Source organism: Ascaphus truei, chromosome 3 (genome assembly GCF_040206685.1).
Source record: "Ascaphus truei isolate aAscTru1 chromosome 3, aAscTru1.hap1, whole genome shotgun sequence".
NCBI classification, from domain to species: domain Eukaryota; kingdom Metazoa; phylum Chordata; class Amphibia; order Anura; family Ascaphidae; genus Ascaphus; species Ascaphus truei.
In genome coordinates this window covers 274,545,136-274,565,082 of record NC_134485.1, presented here as the reverse complement: position 1 = coordinate 274,565,082, position 19,947 = coordinate 274,545,136, and the positions used below count along the sequence as shown (strand labels likewise).

Genomic DNA, 19,947 nt, shown 5'->3' with positions numbered 1-19,947 from the left:
AGAAAATGGCATTTTAGTGTTCTGGTTTTTAAACATCTGAAATTGACACAGTAGCACAGTACTGTACACATTACAATTCATTAATTAATTTCATTGCACACAATCCATGAAATTCAACAAAGCAACCGCGATAAACACGTGTGCCTGGGGCGATTGGCCACGTTAATGCCGTGTGGAGTACAGCAGCGCACACGAAAAGGGCGCTGTAATTTGTTCGAATAACGGCCACTGCATCTGTATATAGCAAAAAAAAAGGGAGATAGAAACAGCGCTAAAAGATATATGTAAACCTAGTCAATAAATGTGAATATTTAAATCAACACAACAATGAATTAGTGGAAAAAAGGCTATAGAATGGATGTCCTAAATGTGTTTTGGGGTCTCAGGAGCTTCTGTAGGGTTAACCAGTTCCAAACTAATCTAAAAGACAAAAGAACAGAAGCGCATGCCCCATAGTGCATTACAATTTTATAAGATAGTGGTTTAAAGAGAATCCTTAAAAATGCACGCTCACAAACGTGTATAGGTAAAATCGCATGATTGAAAACCTGTCAACAGGTAGGGACTCAGCCTGCTGGGCTGTGAAGCAGGAGGATTAGATTATGCACCTCTCCAACATTTGTCCCAAAATGAAGGGACCTCTGTCGGATCCAGTCCTGATGTGATTCGGAAGTCTTGGGACAAGAGAAGGGGCAGGGGGAGCTCCGGTTGTGCCGTAGAGAATCCTCACTGCAGCGTCAGATGTAGAACATAGGAGCCGACAGAACAGCTGATTCAAAGGCCCTAGTGAGTCCGCGATAGAGGGGGGCATGGCTAGGCACAGTATCAGGTGACGAGCCTGCTCAAGCACCACTAGGAACAGTCCTACACGTTTCGTCGAAAGAACAGATATTTCCTCAGGAGCAACAAAAATGCACAATAAATACATTTAGAGTAGCATCATTTAAATATTAATTGGCAAATATCTATCTGTTACCACACATGTTAACATGTAGCTAGCTCCTGCAGCCTCAATTCAGCTGTGTTTTTTTTTCTTCTTTTCCACAAATGTATTCTCCTTCCCGACATTTTATTCATGGATGTGAAAAAGTCTTCTGGAAATCCCTGACCAGGGCAAGATAAAAGGACGTCCCCATTCAATTCAGGGTCAGTTAAAAATCTTTAACGGAAAAAGATTAAATCTTTATGGTACATCTGTTTTAGATATTTAAATTTAGGACATCATATATACAAGTACATTTGAAACCAAACAGGATATGCTAAATCATGGTTTTCCTACCCTTATATTCAAAATTCACAGTAGAAAAGTCTTATTTCCGATCAAGTACAATGTCAAAAACATGACCAGTTTCAATAATAATACCAGCAGCTTAGGTACAAATTCTATCTTTATCATTCACATCAATTCATGGCAAGGAACTCCATTTCACAAATGTCATCTTCAACATGCAAGGTCTTGTTTGGAATGAAGAGAACTGAACAACTGCTGGGCAGCAAGTTCTCAAGGACCGAACTATCAATCTAGTCTCAGTAATTAGGTGAACATTTTCCATTTTTTCCCCCATAACAGACCTTTCAAAAACACTGTAGTTTTGCATGGTGCAGGGCATAATCAAAGATAAAGGGCTGTATTTTAAACAGAGATGCTCAGTGGCCCTTGCATTTTTGCTTTGCATAAACTGTGTTTCTTTTGATCTACAGTATGGATATAATGTGAAATTAGTGGAAGAAATATCGTTTGATTAAGAGCTGGGTTTTTTGCTTCCTATTTAAGTATTTATTTAATGACAATCTATTTAGCAAAAGTAATGATCATAAAATAATGTTGGTGATTAGCAAAAATTATGTAGTGACAAAAAAGAAATAATGTTTGTGATGAATGATTGCAACTGACGCATAGTAATATAGACCAACTGTACTGGTCAGATTGCTGGTACAGTCTCTGCTCATCTAAGTACGTGCATAGGAACACTGCACAGTAGGTTATGTTCAAACTTTGCAAAACTCTGATTGGGCAACATACTAATCCGATACCGTATGTATGGTGCTATACATCTAGAGGAAGTCAAATAAAATAACTCAAATGTTTGACAAAAAGGGTTTGTTTCAGAAGGACAAGCTTCCTGACTCCAGTGATGGATTTCTCTGTGGATCAATGTTCTTCCTATGTTTTTACTTATTTGGCATAATCCTACTGTATATACCATTTCCTTAAAAATAAATAAAAATGGCCAACCTTTTCTTAAATATATATATATATATATATATACTGTATCTGTCATCACAGTCCCTCCCATATGTCGTAAATTCCACATTTTCACTGCCATTACCATTACCATTACCATAAAGAACCCTTTGCGGCTAGTGAAATCTTCTTTCCTCTGTGTCATTTGCACCATCCCTGGACTGAAGAGTTCCCATGAAAGTTTCTTATATTGACTTTGGATATATTTATCAATAATAATCATAATCCTCTTATAAATCTATTTTTTATGTAAACAAGTCTAATTTGGATAGTGTTTCCTCATATATAAGACCTTCCATCCCCTTTATAAATTTGGTGGCAGAGCAGAAGGTGATACCTGAAGGGAAGGAAATATCCTTATCCCGACCCCGTTTCCTCCCAAGCCAAAAGCAGAAAAAAGGCTTTGCCATGTTATGCAGGCCTGAGCCCTGGTTCACTTATGTAAATAGACAGAAATCAGGGGGGGGGGGGGGGGCATATGGGGGGGAGGGTAGGATGTCTGGATTTAAACTCCCAAACTCAACCAACTCTAATTAAAAAGCTTTCCGCTTTATCATTTTAATATACTGTAGATGCAAAAGCACAATATTCCGTATAAAACATCGTTCACAAAACTATAATTGACACGTCTGTGTAATGTTCTATGGCCAGTAGTCTTAAACAGCTAGTCCTTATAAAGAAGACGTTGCTCCACTGCAATATTGTAGTCTATTTAAAATAATACAATACTGTACTCTGCCTACAAAAGGTACGGGTGTGTTACGGTAAGGTAAGTAGAGTCAGCTAGAAAGAACTAATCATTTACACAAGCCATATACCAGTATACTTGTAAAATGTGCAGATCAAACATATCAAATACACTCTGGTACAATGGGCAGAACGATTCTAGATTCAAACATGTATGTTGAGAAAAATCAGTTCTCATAAAAGTATGAAGGAAACATAGGTGATATTGTTATATAGAAGAATATTAGGATAACTACATGTCCTTTATATGTTGATCTTTTTAATTGCTGTTGGAACCAATCACTTTGCTGCAGAATCGAACATCACTTACTTTTGGGCAGGAGCTTGGTAGTCGTCACTATAACAGTGTAGAGATTTTCAACCATCTCCTCAGGTAACCCCAAGACAGACAGATTTTAAATATGACCAGGACATGAATAAACATGAGTGCATTTATATTACAGGCAAAAAGAGTGTTGGTTAGCTTGGTTGCACCCAAAACATCCGTACTGGGGTTCCTGAGAAGAGGGTTGAAAACCACTAGTGTAAAGTAAATGTATTCATAAAGATGATACTTCAACTGATTCACATGCTTAAACTGGAACAAAGCGATTCATTTTCTGCAACATACATTTGCTAATCGTGTCCCAGAAAATATATGCTTTACTGAATACGAGGGCTTTACAGTTGTGAGGACAAGTGATTTAATTTATACTAATGTAGCCCCTTTTCCCGTTACTAAGGGAACTGCACTTGCTGTCTTTACCTGTGGCTCACAGAAGGCCTAAGCCTCTGCTGCTTTGAGCCTGGGGTGAGCTTGTCTATCTGGATACAGTGCCTCCACCTGGGAGGGAACCAAGCGTAGCTGGATAACCCCTCACAGGACCCAAACACAAAAGCGAGAAATACACACACACACACAAGTGTGTATGTAACAGTTTACTAGCATGCTAATAACAATGGTACTCCCAACACAACGCCCCTCCACAATGCAATAACCCACACAGTGTTCACTTCCCCCGGTAGGGTTTCCCCCAAGTGCTGAGGTGCCGTGGGCTCCCAACTGCCCCGGTGTCCACAGAGCAAGTTCCCCCTCAAAGTGTGTGGAGTAGCGCTACACCTGTGTGTGGTCGTTGGTGCACGTGGTACCTCTCCTGGTCTCAGCCCAGACCAGGTTAAGTTGAAGATGAGGAATCCGCAGGACCGCACTGTGAGCCCACGACGCGAGGTCTACCCAATCCTATCTCCACCTCCTTTCCGGAGGCATCCGCCTCTTGAGGGAGCTCCAGCCAGAGTGTCTCCCTTAAAGTCTATAGTGTGCCTGTGGTCTGGTCCCATGCCACAGCTCAGCGTGTGGCGTCCGGTCACCGGTGTACTAACACTGCCATGTGCCAAGCTAAGCTTCCCCATCTGGGGGCCTTCCCTAAAACACAACAAGCTATCAGGGCTCAGGGGCCTAGCTGGGGCCAGCAGGGTAGATCTGGCCTAGCTCAGGGGCAACTGGCACCCTGAACATGTCCTCACACCTTGCCGCCCTGCACCCGACTGATGCGCGGCTCTCTTTTGTGCCAAACTGTATCTCCTTCTCCCTGGCTGTGCCCCTAAGGCTCCTGGGACATGTAGTCCTCTGCGGAGCCGACTCCTAAGATCGCCGCCGCAACCAACTTCAATGCGCATGGCTCGCATGCGCGAACATTCAAGATGGCGGCGCCCTGCACCGGCGGTCCACCGCGGAGCTCCGGTCCTCCGACACACCGCAGCCATCCCCCTCCCCGGCCCAGTAGGTAAAAGGGGACACAGCTACACTATGTACATTATAAAACAGCTTAACACAAACATATATACATACACGGACACTGAAAACAGATACATAACTACTTGCAGTTTATAATGAAAAAAAAGCAGTCACGGATAACAGACTGGATTCACCATATTAACTTGCAGATTTTTTCAAGTTCATCACATGCTTTATGAGATGGTACAAAGTAGGACAGTAGAAGAGTGCAGTCATCACACATCAGAATAATGAACTATCCCAAGAGAAGGGACATTTTAATGCAAACTACAGAAGCTAATGAGAAAACTATATTAAAGTTTAATACATTGTCATTTAAGGAAATGTACGCTTTAAAAATACCATTTTAATATGAACTCTTGCAGAAATCATTACATCAAGGCAATTTATGACAAGAGGAATTTAGTGGCAGGACAAAGGTAGGATGACTGTCAATTACCAGACCATAGATCAGAAGTGGAAATTGACAATCTGCCAACTCATGTCTATTATCTTGACATTAAATATTTACTGAACTCTGCAGAATCTTGTTAATACAAAGAAATCCAGCTTTAATACAGTAAGAAGCCTATTTTCTAAAAATGATTGCGTCTCCAGTTTAATTCCTCCTATTCAGGAGAGGCTTTAGATTGCCATGTGATGCTCTATAGGCCTCTCTGGAATAACAGAGGTCAATAAATACATTTATAATGACGTAAAGTGGTACTTTTTATTGCAGCCTTAAAAACTAAATAATTTTCAAAACGGATGCAAAGAAGTCAAAATTGACAGAACTACACATTCCAGATTCCTGATTAAAGGATATTAAGGTACACACTGGAAGGAATATTTTGTGATTACACAATCAAAGGCCTCAAGCAATTATGGAAAAACCATGCACAACTAATTAAGTTATCACAAGACCGATATTATAAAGCCCCACACATCATTTTCTCAGGGATTGCAAAGAGGAAACTCCTGTGAAAAGTAAAATTTCTTCTATAAAGGATTTTAAGCAGTCTTTAATGCCGACATAAAAAAGCATAGCAAGCAAAAAACAAAGACAAGTTTAAATCCAACAATTGTTCCTGTCTGCAGGACAATTCTAATTTCGAAATCTATTTACTTTGAAATGTCATAGAGACGAGTAGAATAGCTTGTTGCCACTATTTTACATATAACTTACGAAAATATATGGTAGATGTCCTCTGATCTTCCATTACGCAGTCGTAAACTCCAAGCACCTGGATTGGCTTTCAATTGAAAATATCCCTAACAAACAGAAAGCAGAGGTTTATATGTTTGCAACATGAATTACATAAGTTGTAGTTTAGATAAATCCCAATGATATGCATTGATGAGATCTTATAAAATTCCTGCAGGCTTTAAATACTGTAACTTTCAATTTGTAATCAGCTTTCTTCTAAAGCAGCAATCCCCCCCACCCCCCCCGCCCCCAAGTAATGCATCTAGGGGCATATTATTAAGTGGTGCTAAGGTAGAAGTTGTATTTTATCAGAAAAAGAAAGTAACTGGAATAACCAATTTCCCTCCTCAAAGAAGCACATTTGGTGGTGCACTCAAAGGCAGTTAAAACATAACTTTTAAGGATATAAAAATAATATGTCTACACTTGCTTATAATAGAAATTAAAGTGTGTAAGTTTAAAATAAACAGAAAGGTTTACAGGGAATGAACTGAGTCCATCTCTCAATATAATAGATGTTAATTGGCCTGATATCTATAGAGAGAGTCAGGTAATGCATGGAAATAATATACACTCAGCCACTGTGTCTAAATAATCTGCAAAAAAAAGACATGTAGTGTAGAGAACTGTGGTAACTAACAACATATAAAAGTCATGAGGAGCATGACACAGCTCCAACATCACTGCATAATATTAATGCTAATCTAATCCAAATACGCAGTAATACACAGTGTGTCAATCAGTGCAATGTTCATGCATACAGATGGTATATATATATATATATATTTATATATATATATATATAAACCACCCTATCAAAGTAGATCTATAGCGGATATATATGTAGCATGAGCATATAGAGTCTCGGTGAACTGTGCTAGCTATCTATATATAAATGCCATGAGGAGCATGACGCAGCTCTAATATCACTGCATAATTTTAGCGCTGATCTAATCAAAATACACAGTTGACCATAGTGTATGAAACTCAATAATCGCATCCAATCATATAAGGGTGGCATGTCATTAAACGTACAAAAGGGAGTGAATGCTGAATGAAAATGGATACGCACACCCAAAGCTAAACTATGTAAGTATTAAAGCCATATGGAGTGCGGCTCAGTTACAAAGTTGTTGCTACAGCCGCGGCCCATTTTATTCTCCAACATCTTTTTCCCCGAATGTCACACACTGCACAGCGTTCATGCCGCATTCATGCCGGCGTCACCCGCGGTTGATGTGTTTATTGATAATGGTTCGGATTTAATTGGTTGCAATTCCTCGAGTATCCGCCAGGTGGCAGATATTCATGAATTGTAATGCGCATGTGCTTCAGTAATGTGTCGACTTGCAGGTGTTTAAAAAAATACAACAGTGGTCCATTGTAAATTGACCTTGGTACTGAAGAAGTTACAATAATGTATTAATTTAGGCTTTTCATATTAAAAAATAAATGCACAGTGTCTGGTCTTGTTTTATTGTCCATAGAGTCCCGACATGAGTGCACAACTGCAGTCCGTGTTCCAAAAACCCAACAGAACGTACGCTTATTTAATACGGGCCGCGATTAATGCAACAGATGATAAGATGGCCACAGTTAGTCAAATTTATCAGTATTTTATCGAAAACTATGACTTTTATAAATTTTCACCAGATGCTCATGTGTGGAAGCGTGCAATAAGGAAAAAGTTATGTATCGATCCGTGTTTTTTTTGTATTGATCCCGCACACGGTCTTAAAGGAGGGTATTGGTGTGTAGCACCAGATTTTTCCCGTATATTTCATCATGGAGACGTCAAAAGGCGAAAGGTCATGTTAAAACCAACTAAGAAACATCAGTCGCAGGCAAGCAATGTGCCAGCGACAGCGCCAGCTTCCAATAACGGTCCGACCGTCCGTGAAAACCTGGTGACCGGCAACCCTTGCTGTCTGTCCCCGCCCAGATACCTGCAGCCGGAGCCGGATTTCGCGTACAGATTCCAGCAAGCTTGCATGTACCAAAGCGATTTCCAGCCTCATCAGCTGACTACAGGTGTAGTAGTCCCGCTGTCACCTGTCAACTACGTGTATAATCAAGAATACGGGACTGGCAGTGGCTCGGCGCCAGCTGATTGGCAAAATCTATGGTGAGTAATGTTGCCGTATTTTATTCTGTTTTTGAAATATCAATATCAAATGCACAGTCAAGCGATTCTCCTGTAAGCAATATCATTGGCTGAGCAGCTTCTACAGTAGATACTGAACAATTGGTGGAAAGTAAGGCGCATGCGCATTTGGACCTTCTTGAAACGCATATGCATTCATCACATCGACTGTAGGCGCATGCGCATGTGAACAGGAGACGCCCCCCGAGAAAATTATTGGTGGGACTGACTGTAGAAACTTCTTTAGGGGACTGACTGACCATTACAGTAAAACTTGTACTTTTGTTTTTCCTCAGAAAAGAAAACTTTGTCATCTCATGCGGAAAACGGCAAATGGAGGGATTTCGATGGATAATATCGCTTTGTGTAACAATGCCTGCACATTGCTGAATCGGATTTAATAAAAACCACATACCGGAGTCTACAGTTTAGTGGCCGTTGTTATTGATTAGGATAGAATACTGTAACTGAGAGCTTCATAGAAAACCTGAAACAGTATGCTGTTTTCAGACCGTATACAATACTATATATACTGTGTGTAGCCCCGGTCCCCTCCGGCTCCCAGAGACCCCCCTCCTTTGCCTCAGCGCGGTCGCGGGTGCTGCCGGAGCCAGCGACGGACCCGCCAGCTGTTTCTAAAGGTGGGGGCCAGAGCAGGGAGCGTTCCGAGCCTCAGGAGGCTCGGCGGCACACTCGGCTAGCGGGGGCCGCCATGATGGTTTGCGCGTGCATGCGCAGTGGTCTCGCATGCGCAGTGAAGTGCAGGAGTTGCGGCGGCCATTTGGAAGTCGCGCATGCGCAGTGGAATCGCGCATGCGGCCCCAATGTTACAGCAGCCTCCACGGGACTACAATTCCCATGAGGCAAAGGAAGACATACACCAGGTGCTCCCAAACAGCCAATAGGGCTCAAGGATTCTCGGCAGTTGCATTTAGATACATTTCGCGGGGTTGCGGTGTGTGAGTTGGAGCAGGGAGCTGGTGACTGAGGGTGCAGGGGAGCAGTAGCCCCTTGCACTAGGCCAGATAACCCCCAAAGGCCCCAGATAACGGTTACCCTTGCCCCAGTTTGTTGGTTGCTTCAGGGACAGGCCTTAGAGAAGGAGATCTGCCCCTTTAGCTATTTGGTTAACTAAAGATACACTCTGTGGCTCGCAGCCTGATTTCTGGGTCTGGGCTCAGACCCAGAAAATATATAAAGACTATCTTCCCAGAGACTCATATATATATATATATAGACTATCTTCACGGAGGCCACGCCAAGCAGTGACTGCGGCCTGCCGGCTGCAGACGGATCCCCACAAAGGTACAGACGGTGCGGAGCCGCGGTGATATTATCCATGCCGGAATTCACCCCACGCGTAGGAGGACATCACGTCGGATCAGGCGGATCCAAACCCAGTTGTATAGCGGCACCCGTGGACTGGAGTCCAGGGTAGGTACCTTTATTAGTGCACTAACACTTCAAGGGATAGTGCTATCTCCAACACATTGAGTGGGTGTGGACATAAAGGGACATCAGGGGATTGGTGCCCAGCACCCAAGTACTTTGGAGGAGGGAATATTTATGGTGATGTGTGCATCCGGTGCACTTCTATGTGTATGGCTATATGCATTATTCTTTGTGGTACAGGTACCGAAGTTATTAGTATTAGCAATATTAAACAGTTATTAGCATACACTGTGTGCGTGTCTTATTATTGTGGTTCCTGTAAGAGGACCATCCCACTCAGGTGGGAGCCCTTACAGGTGCAGGCGCTGTGTTCAACCAATGACCAGGTAACCCCAGGCTCCCAGAGGCGGAGGTTCAGGCCTTCTGTGAGCCTATCAGGTAACGCACCACACCCTGTAACACAAGTGTATTTCCCCACATGGTCCCCATCTGCGATTGGGGGGGGGGGGAGGAGAAGGGCAAAAGGTGTTACATGTATAATAAACCCGAAAAATAAAAAGTATGCATTTATTCTACATTATTTCAGTACATATGTGTATTCTATACCCGTCCAGCATGTATTGTTTTAATACTCTTGTGATGTAATGAGCATGCCTACAGTATAAAGTACAGTACTGTACAGTATGCCTGGACAGTACTGTACTGTATGTTCTACTGTAGAAACACTATTTTGTTACAGTATAAAAGGAGGCAATGGAACAATTTAAAACAAATCCACATTTTCTTTTATTTGTGAAGTACAAAAACATTTATTTACAAATACAATTTAAAAACATTTAAAGTGTACAGCAATTTAAAACATTTGCAGGTGTATGGTGTACTGCTAGTAAAAACATTTATGTACAGAAAGTCAAAACATTTACAGGTGTATGATGTACTGCTAGTAAAAACATTTATGTACAGAAAGTCAAAACATTTACAGGTGTATGGTGTACTGCTAGTAAAAACATTTATGTACAGAAAGTCAAAACATTTACAGGTGTATGATGTACTGCTAGTAAAAACATTTATGCACAGAAAGTCAAAATATTTATAGGTGTATGGTGTACTGCTAGTAAAAACATTTATGTACAGAAAGTCAAAACATTTACAGGTGTATGATGTACTGCTAGTAAAAACATTTATGTACAGAAAGTCAAAACATTTACAGTAGGATGGTGTACAGTACAGTAAGTCAGGCCTGCACAACTCCAGTCCTCGAGGGCCGCAAACAGGCCCGGTTTTCAGGATAAAAACCGGGCCTGTTTGCGGCCCACGAAGACTGGAGTTGTGCAGGTCTTGTGTAAGTAAAAAAAATTCTTTATTAATAAAATTTAAAACACGCAACATTTCCTTTATTAAAGTACAGAAAGTCAAAACATTTACAGCACAACAGTATGGTGTTAGTAAAAAAAATTCTTTATTAATAAAATTTAAAACAAGTATGGTGTGCTGAACAGCAAGTCAGGCCTGCACAACTCCAGTCCTCGAGGGCCGCAAACAGGCCCGGTTTCAGAAAACAGGGCCTGTTTGCGGCCCTCGAGGACTGGAGTTGTGCAGGTCTTGTGTAGTAAAAACATTTCTTTATTAATACAAGTTAAAACAAGCAACAAGTCAAAAAATAAACAACATTTGAACAGTCACGCAAATTCGATCCCCACCAGATCGTCCTTCCAGGGCCGATGCCTTGTATGACGCAAAATGCCATTAATGGCGTCTCACGATTTTCATTACAGGATCTGTAATTGAAAAATAGCGCCGCAATTCCACCACAATAGTCCTTCTTAAATTTTCAGGAAGCGCCTTTTTCGCGATTTCCTACGTTGTTTACATTTTTGGCCCACCCGCAGTACACCAAGTAGGACACGTGGTGCATGAAAATTAACATGGCATACTTCTGAGGTAAACCAGCACTCATCACCCTATACTTCTCTCTGATTTATTTATTTATAAAATATTTTACCAGGAAGTAATACATTGAGAGTTACCTCTCGTTTTCAAGTATGTCCTGGGCACAGAGTTAAGACAAATAATACATGTTTACAAATACAGTTACATAATGAGCAGTTTATACAAGACATAGCATGCACAGTTAAAGATAATTTGTATTATGGGCGTATGAAACAATTACAGACCACATTAAAATGTGTGACAGCCTTAGATTTGAAAGAACTTAGACTGGTGGTGGATGTAAGAGTCTCCGGTACACTGGCGACACACTTTATTCGAGCTCGGCTAGTCCCACGAATTCGGGTATACCCGGGTGTATTGAGGTTTGTGACTGTTTTCTGCCCGAGTGCATTGGGTTATTTTCCGGTAGGGATTGAAGCATTTTATTCCCGCTGGCTGCAATACTGCACAGTACATATATATATACTGCATTACAATTCATGAATTTATGCCATCTGGTAGACACGCGAAGCATTGCAGCCTATTAAATCCTAATCATTATCATTTAACAGATCAGCCGCCCATCAGCCAGGCATGAACCCAGGCTAGGAAGGCAAATTCAACGGGGCTTGTCAGAGGTGAGGAGCGGCGCATTCCAGGTATCTGCCAGGTACATACCGGGTATTTGCTCAAATAAAGTGTGTCGGTGCAGTAGGTTGTTCCAGTTTTGGGGTGCACGGTAAGAGAAGGAGGAGCGGCCGGATACTTTGTTGAGCCTTGGGACCATGAACAGTCTTTTGGAGTCTGATCTCAGGTGATATGTGCTGCATGTGGTAGGGGTGAGGAGCTTGTTCAGGTAGCTGGGTAGCTTGCCCATAAAGAATTTGAAGGCAAGACAGGAAAGGTGAACTTTGCGCCTAGACTCGAGTGATGACCAATCTAGTTCTTTGAGCATTTCGCAGTGATGTGTGTTATAGTTGCATTGGAGAACAAAACGACAAATTGAGTTGTAGAGGGTATCAAGTTTGCTAAGGTGGGTTTGAGGTGCCGAGCCATATACTATGTCTCCATAGTCAATAATTGGCATTAGCATCTGCTGTGTGATACGTTTTCTGACCAGGAGACTTAGGGAGGATTTGTTCCTGTAGAGTACCCCTAGTTTGGCATAGGTCTTGGTTGTCAGGGTATTAATGTGCATCCCGAATGTTAAGTGGGAGTCAAACCATATGCCCAGATATTTAAAACTAGTAACAGGAGTTAGGGTGATGTTAGTGTTGGTTGTAATCTGGAGCTCAGTCGCTGGAAGCTTTAAAAATTTAGTCTTGGTCCCAAACACCATTGTTACAGTCTTGTCAGTGTTTAAAAACAGTTTGTTTTGGGAAATCCAGTTTTCGAGTCTGAAAAAGTCAGACTGAAATATGTGTTGAAGGTCAGAGAGGCTATGGCTGTGTGCATATAGGATTGTGTCATCTGCATACATGTGTATTGAGGCTTCCTGACAAGCTGTGGGAAGATCATTGATGAACACTGAGAAGAGTAGGGGCCCCAGAACCAAGCCTTGCGGGACGCCACAGGTGATAGCCAGGGGGTTAGAGTTAGCGCCAGAGATGGACACATGTTGGGATCTACCTGATAGGTAGGACTGAAGCCAGTTTAAAGCATGCTTCCCTATTCCAGAGCTCTGGAGTTTGTTAAGCAGGATAGCATGATCAACAGTATCAAAAGCCTTTCCAAAATCTAGGAATACTGCACCAGTGAGTTGACCCCATTCCATTCCACACTGGATTTCACTGCAAACGTTTAGCAGGGTAGTTACGGTAGAGTGTTTGGGGCGAAAGCCAGATTGGAATTGGCTAGGAAAATTTGTTTTGTTATAGTAATTGCTTAATTGGGAGTGGACACATTTCCATGACTTTGGATAGGATTGGGAGAAGGGAGATTGGTCTGTAGTTTGAGACAGTGTTTTTGTCCCCACTTTTGAAGATTGGGACAACTCTGGCAGCTTTCCAGGTCTTAGGGATATGGCCAGCAGACAGGATACAGTTGACTATGGACGCAATTGGTTTGGCAATTGCTGGGGCACCAAGTCTTAGGAACCTAGATTGTAGTAAGTCAGGTCCACATTGGCTGCTTAGTTTTAATTTGAGAAGCGCTTGTGTAATCTCCTCTTCGGATACTGGGCCAAATTGAAAATTGTGGGCAATGGTGGGAGGGGGTGGGGCTATAGGGGTACTCCCAGGATGAGATTCAGGTTTGTGGTTTGGGTTGCGTTTTGCTAATAAGTTAGTAGCACACCCCACAAAGTAATCATTGAATGCATTTGCAATGTCGGTGGGGTTTGTCAGAGTAATATCGCCCTTAGTGATATTACTTGGCTGTTGGTGGTTAGAAGGCTGGAATATGTTGTTGATAACCTTCCAGAAGTTAGCTGGGTTTGATGTGTTCTGGAGGAGATTGTCAGAGTAATATTGTGCTTTTGCGTGCCTTGTTTGCCTTGTGCACACGTTCCGCAGGCATCTGTAGTGATTGAGATCTTTGGTAGTGCCAGTTATTTTGTGGCTTTTCCACAAGGTATCCCTTAACTGGTAGAGTGTTATAAGGTCAGGTGTAACCCATGGAAGGTGGGCACCCCGTACCCTTATTCTGCGTAGTGGAGCATGGATATCACAGAGTTTTAAGAACTCGGATTGGAAATAGTCGAGCACAGAATCAGGGTCAGGAATTAAATCGATTCTGTGCCAAGGGCAGTTGGTAAGGTCAGCCAGAAATTGTTGTGGGTTAAAGTTTCTAAATGTTCTAGTGAGGAGAAATTTAGGGCTTGATTGGGGCGGTTTAATTTTCCTTACACAGTACACTATTGCATGGTCACTGAAAATGTCAGGAAGGATGCCAGAGGATTGGATTCTGCTGGGATTTGAGGAGAGAATCCAGTCAAGCAGGGAATGGTTGTGCGATTTCAGGTTTGTTCGTGTGGGTTGGGAAATGAGTTGCGATAGGTTAAGTGACTTGATTTGTGTGTGGATTTTGTGGTTTTTAGGTCAAGCCAATTGAAGTTGAAATCCCCAAGAACTAGCAGCTCACTCTTCTCATTCTGAGAGGAAATGGAGCCAAGAAACTGGGTGATATCAGTCAGAGATTGTAGAGGGGCTTTAGGGGGGCGGTAGATGCCAGCAATCAGGACGGGCTTAGAGAAGGGGAGGCAGATTCTGCCAACAAGGATTTCAAAAGAGGTTGGTCTTGGGGGGCAGTTTACCAGTGTAAATTGTAAGGTGTCTGCAATATAAAATAACACCCCTCCTCCTCTTTTTGACCTATCTCTCCTAAAAATGAAGTATCCCTGAATGGTAATATGTGCATCAGGGGTTTTAGGGGTTAGCCATGTTTCTGTGAGAACGATGGCTTTTGGTTTGGTCAGCTCGCGCAGGATGATGTCGGGCACCGTATCGATGCAAGCGTATGTGGGTTGGATTCTGGGAGCGGGTGTGCTTGTGGCGGCGGGCGAGGGTAGGTTGTCTGGGAGGATGCTTTCCTCCTGTCTTGGTCACCGTGTTGTCTCCTGGCGGGGTCTTGACGGGGTTGTCATGTCATCCTCGTCAGCGGCATACATGTACACATATTCTTCTGGTGGAGGGGGTGCGCTTGGTGATGGAAGGCGGTCGAAGGTCCCATTCATCCCATCCATGCCACCCTCCTGCTCCGGCGTCGAAGATACAGGGGCATGAACTCCGAGCAAATTATGTATCCCCGCTATGTCAGTCTCTATCTTGTCCATCCGTTGATCCATCTTCTCCATCTGTTGATCCAACTTCTCCATCCGTTGATCCACCTCCTCCATCCGTTGATCCATCTTCTCCATCCGTTGATCCATCTTCTCCATCCGTTGATCCATCTTCTCCATCCGTTGATCCATCTTCTCCATCCGTTGATCCATATTTAGCATGGTATTTAAAAGAAGATCTATCTTTACTAGCATAGTAGAGTTCCTGGGGATTCGACACTTAACCCATTCAGCATGCGGTCTAACGAGCTGGATATTTTGCATGGGGTGCTGTGGACATCTGGGTGGATGGGTGCTACGGAGGATGAGATGGGGGTTCCCTGGAGAGAAGCGGCAGCATCGTCGAAGAAGGATGCAGGAGGTGACCTGTGGATTTCCGGGAGAGAAGTGGCAGCGTCGTCGAAGAGGGATGGAGAAAGTGACCTGTGGATTTCCGGGAGAGTAGAGGCAGCATCGTTGAAGAAGGATGGAGAAAGTGACCTGTGGATTTCCGGGAGAGAAGCGGCAGAGTCGTCTAAGCGTAATGGAGAAAGTGACACGTGGATTTCCGGGAGACCAGCGGCAGCGTAGTCGAAGAGTAGTGGAGAAGATGGGCTGTGGGTTTCCAGGAGAGCAGCGGCAGCGTCGTGGACGAGTAGTGGAGAAGATGGGCTGTGGAATTCAGGGAGAGCAGCGGCAGAGTCGTCGAAGCATAATCGAGGAAGTGGTCTGCGGGTTCGATGGGTTGGCTGCCATTTGTTTTGCTTTGAGTGTACATCACCGAATTTCTTCTTGACATAATAAGGCTTACGTGTATTAAAACCCTTAGCCTTTGGGGTCAGCAGAAGGTTTCCTTTATTAGCCTTAGCCTTTCGCTTTGGCCTTGGCTTGGAAATGGCTCCTGCCTTTCGCTTTTTCTGCGGGACAGGCACGGCAGAGGCGAGTGGGTTCCTGCGTCGGTAGAATCGGGGTTGATTCAAGGAAGCAGATGGCACAATGCAGTATCTGGACAAGGGAAAGTTCAGATACAGAGCATCGAGTGGTGGGCTATGCAAAGTGTGTAACCTTTTATGCATGGCGACGAGGTACAGGAGTTGAAAGTGGGCGTACTCTAATGTGAGTCATTAACGTATAAATACACCATCCATTTTGAGGATTAACTGCACATTGAATACACAGACTAAACATCGAATATACATTCTTGTGCTTGTATTTCTTTCTACTCACAGCAATGCCTGTTAAAAAGATTTCAAAGAATCTCAGCATGAGAATTAAGGAGATGAACACGAGCGGACACCAAATTGCAGATATCCAACGCTGGTTAGCTGCTTCTGGCCTCGTTGTGCCATCAACCACCTTGTGCTATTATGCACACGGAAAGACCAAACAACGCACAAGGACACCAACGGTAACTAACGCGGAAGTACATTTATATTACTATATAATATAGTATATCTATCTATTATTGTTTATATTGCTGCATATTAAAATAACTATACAGTATAGATCTAAAATTATAGTTATTTCTGTTTATTTATATAACTATATAATACAGTATATCAATCTATTATTGTTTATATTGCTGCAAATTAATATAACTATATAGTATAGATCTATCTAATATTATAGTTATTTCTGTATATTTATATTACTATATTATACAGTATATGTATGTATGTATGTCTTTATTTGTATAGCGCCATAAAATGTACATAGCGCTTCACAGTAGTAATACATGTCATATAAATAACAAATATAAATAACAGATCATGGGAATAAGTGCTTCAGACATACTGTAAAAGTAACATTAAGGAAGGAGTCCCTGCTCCGAGGAGCTTACAATCTAATTGGTAGGTAGGGAGAACGTACAGAGACAGTAGGAGGGAATACTAGTAAGTGCGTCTGCAGGGGGCCAAGCTTTGTGTCATGTGTCCATGATTATCCAGTGCTACTCATATGCTTCTTTAAGCAGATGTGTCTTAAGGTGGGTCTTAAAGGTGGATAGAGAGGGTGCTAGTCGGGTACTGAAGGGAAGGGCATTCCAGAGGTGTGGGGCAGTCAGTGAAAAAGGTTTAAGGCGGGAGAGAGCTTTAGATACAAAGGCGGTAGAAAGAAGACATCCTTGAGAAGAACGCAAGAGTCGTGATGGTGCATAGCGAGAAATTAGGGTTGAGATGTAATGAGGGGCAGAAGAATGTAAAGCTTTAAAAGTGAGCAGTAGAATTGAGTGTGAGATACGCGATTTAATCGGAAGCCAGGAGAGGGATTTCAGCAGGGGAGACGCTGAGACAGATTTAGGAAAGAGTAGAGTGATTCTGGCAGCAGTGTTTAGGATAGATTGTAGGGGAGACAGGTGAGAGGTAGGAAGGCCGGACAGCAGGAGGTTGCAGTAATCGAGACGTGAGAGAATGAGGGCCTGAGTCAGAGTTTTGGCAGTTGAGTAACAGAGGAAAGGGCGTATCTTTGTGATATTGCGGAGGAAAAAGCGACAAGTTTTAGAAACGTTTTGAATATGAGAGGAGAATGAGAGAGAGGAATCAAGTGTGACCCCTAGGCAGCGTGCTTGGGCTACTGGGTGAATGATCGTATTTCCAATAGCAATGTGGAAGGATGTAGTAGGGCCAGGTTTGGGAGGAAGTATAAGGAGCTCTGTTTTTGCCATGTTAAGTTTCAGTCGGCGGATGGCCATCCAGGATGATATTCCAGAGAGGCATTCAGAAACTTTGGTCTGTATAGCAGGTGTAAGGTCAGGGGTTGAAAGGTAAATTTGTGTGTCGTCAGCATAGAGGTGATATTTAAACCCAAAAGATGTGATTAGGTCACCTAGAGAGAGTGTGTAGAGAGAAAAGAGAAGGGGTCCCAGGACACAGCCCTGGGGTACCCCCACAGAGAGATCAATAGAGGAGGAGGAGGTGTTGTTAGCAAAAGAGACACTGAAGGTACGATGGGAGAGGTAAGAGGAGATCCAGGATAAAGCTTTGTTCCGAATACCAAGAGTATGGAGAATGTGAAGGAGAACAGGGTGGTCCACGGTGTTGAATGCTGCAGAGAGGTCGAGTAATATGAGCAGAGTGTAATGACCTCTGTCTTTGGCAGCGTGGAGGTCGTCAGTTATTTTAGTGAGGGCTGTTTCAGTAGAGTGAGCAGTGCGGAAGCCAGATTGTAGAGGGTCTAGTACAGAATAGGTGTTGAGAAAGTGTAGCAATCGAGAGAATACAAGACGTTCAAGGAGTTTGGAGGCAAAAGGCAGGAGGGAGACAGGTCGATAGTTAGAAGGACAGGTAGGGTCAAGCTTGCTGTTTTTGAGTAATGGTATAACGGTTGCATGCTTGAAGGATGAAGGAAAGGTACCAGAGTAGAGGGAAGAATTAAAGATCTGTGTGAGCATAGGGATTATAGAAGGAGCAAGAGGTTTTAGGAGATGGGAGGGAATGGGATCAAGAGGGCAAGTGGTAGAGGGAGAAGAGGAGATCAGCAGTGATACATCCTCCTCCGAGATAGCAGAAAAAGAGTCAAGAAAGACAGGAGGAGAGTTGGGAAGCATTGTGGGATGGGAGGAGGCAACAGATGGGATGTTCTGCCGTATGGACTCCACCTTTTTCTTAAAAAAGTCAGCAAAGTCCTGAGGTGAGATGGAGGAAGAAGAGGAGGCAGCTGAGGGTGGTCTGAGTAGAGAGTCAAAGACAGAAAAGAGACGGCGTGGGTTAGACTTGTGTGTGTTGATTAGTGATGAAAAGTAGGTTTGTTTAGCCTGAAAGAGGGCAGAGTTGAAACAGGATAGCATAAATTTGTAGTGAATGAAGTCTGCGAGCGTATGAGATTTCCTCCAGAGGCGTTCAGAGGAACGAGTGGAGGAACGCAGCATGCGTGTGTGGGAGTTTAGCCAGGGTCTGGGGTTAGAAGGGCGAGGACGGCAGAGAGAAAGTTGGGCATGAAGATCAAGAGAGGAAGATAAGGCAGAGTTGAAGTTCCTGACCAGGTTGTCAGGGTCTGAAGCAGAACTGAGAGAGGAGAGGGAGGAGCGTAAAGTGGAATCAAGAGCTGGTAGGTTAATAGAGCGCAGGTTTCTGCAAAAACGAGGGCGAGATGGAGATGGAGAGAAGCGAGAGAGAGAAAATGAGATGAGGTGATGGTCGGAGAGAGGAAAAGGGGAAATGGAGAAATCGGAGAGAGAGAAGTTCTTAGTGAAAACCAGGTCTAAGTAGTGGCCATCCTTGTGGGTGCTGGCTGCAGTCCACTGTTGAAGGCCAAAAGAAGAGGTTAGAGAAAGAAAGCGGGAAGCCCAAGGGAGAGAGGGGTCATCAATGTGGCAATTGAAGTCCCCAAGGAGAAGAACAGGGGAGTCTGAGGAGAGAAAGAAAGAGAGCCAGGATTCAAAGTGAGAGAGAAAGGCAAAAGGGGGATGAGTAGAGGTAGGTGGGCGATAGATGACCGCCACATGGACCGGGAGAGGAGAGAAGATCTGGACTGTGTGAGCCTCGAAGGAGGGAAAAGCAAGAGAGGGGGGAATAGAAACTGTTCTGTAACGGCAGAGAGAGGAGAGCAGGAGCCCCACGCCTCCACCCCTGCCACCAGGGCGTGGAGTGTGGGAGAAGGAAAGGCCACCATAGGAGAGGGCAGCTTCCAGAGCAGAGTCAGACTGAGTGAGCCAGGTCTCAGTTATAGCAAAGAGAAGCAGGGAGTGAGAGAGAAAGAAGTCATGCACAGAGAGGAACTTGTTAGAGAGGGAGCGAGCATTCCAAAGGGCACAGGAGAAAGGGAGAGAGGAGGGAGG

The 19,947-nt window shown here is 43.4% G+C and overlaps 1 protein-coding gene across 1 annotated transcript in view; it reads right to left on the bottom strand.

Annotated features, from left to right (window-relative positions):
* UGGT2 (UDP-glucose glycoprotein glucosyltransferase 2) overlaps positions 1-19,947 on the bottom strand; it is a 248,351-nt gene that overhangs the window by 56,874 nt on the left and 171,530 nt on the right. The window contains exon 29 of the mRNA XM_075590844.1: positions 5,932-6,017. Coding sequence (XP_075446959.1) covers positions 5,932-6,017 — 86 coding nt within the window. The remainder of the gene's footprint in view (positions 1-5,931; positions 6,018-19,947) is intronic.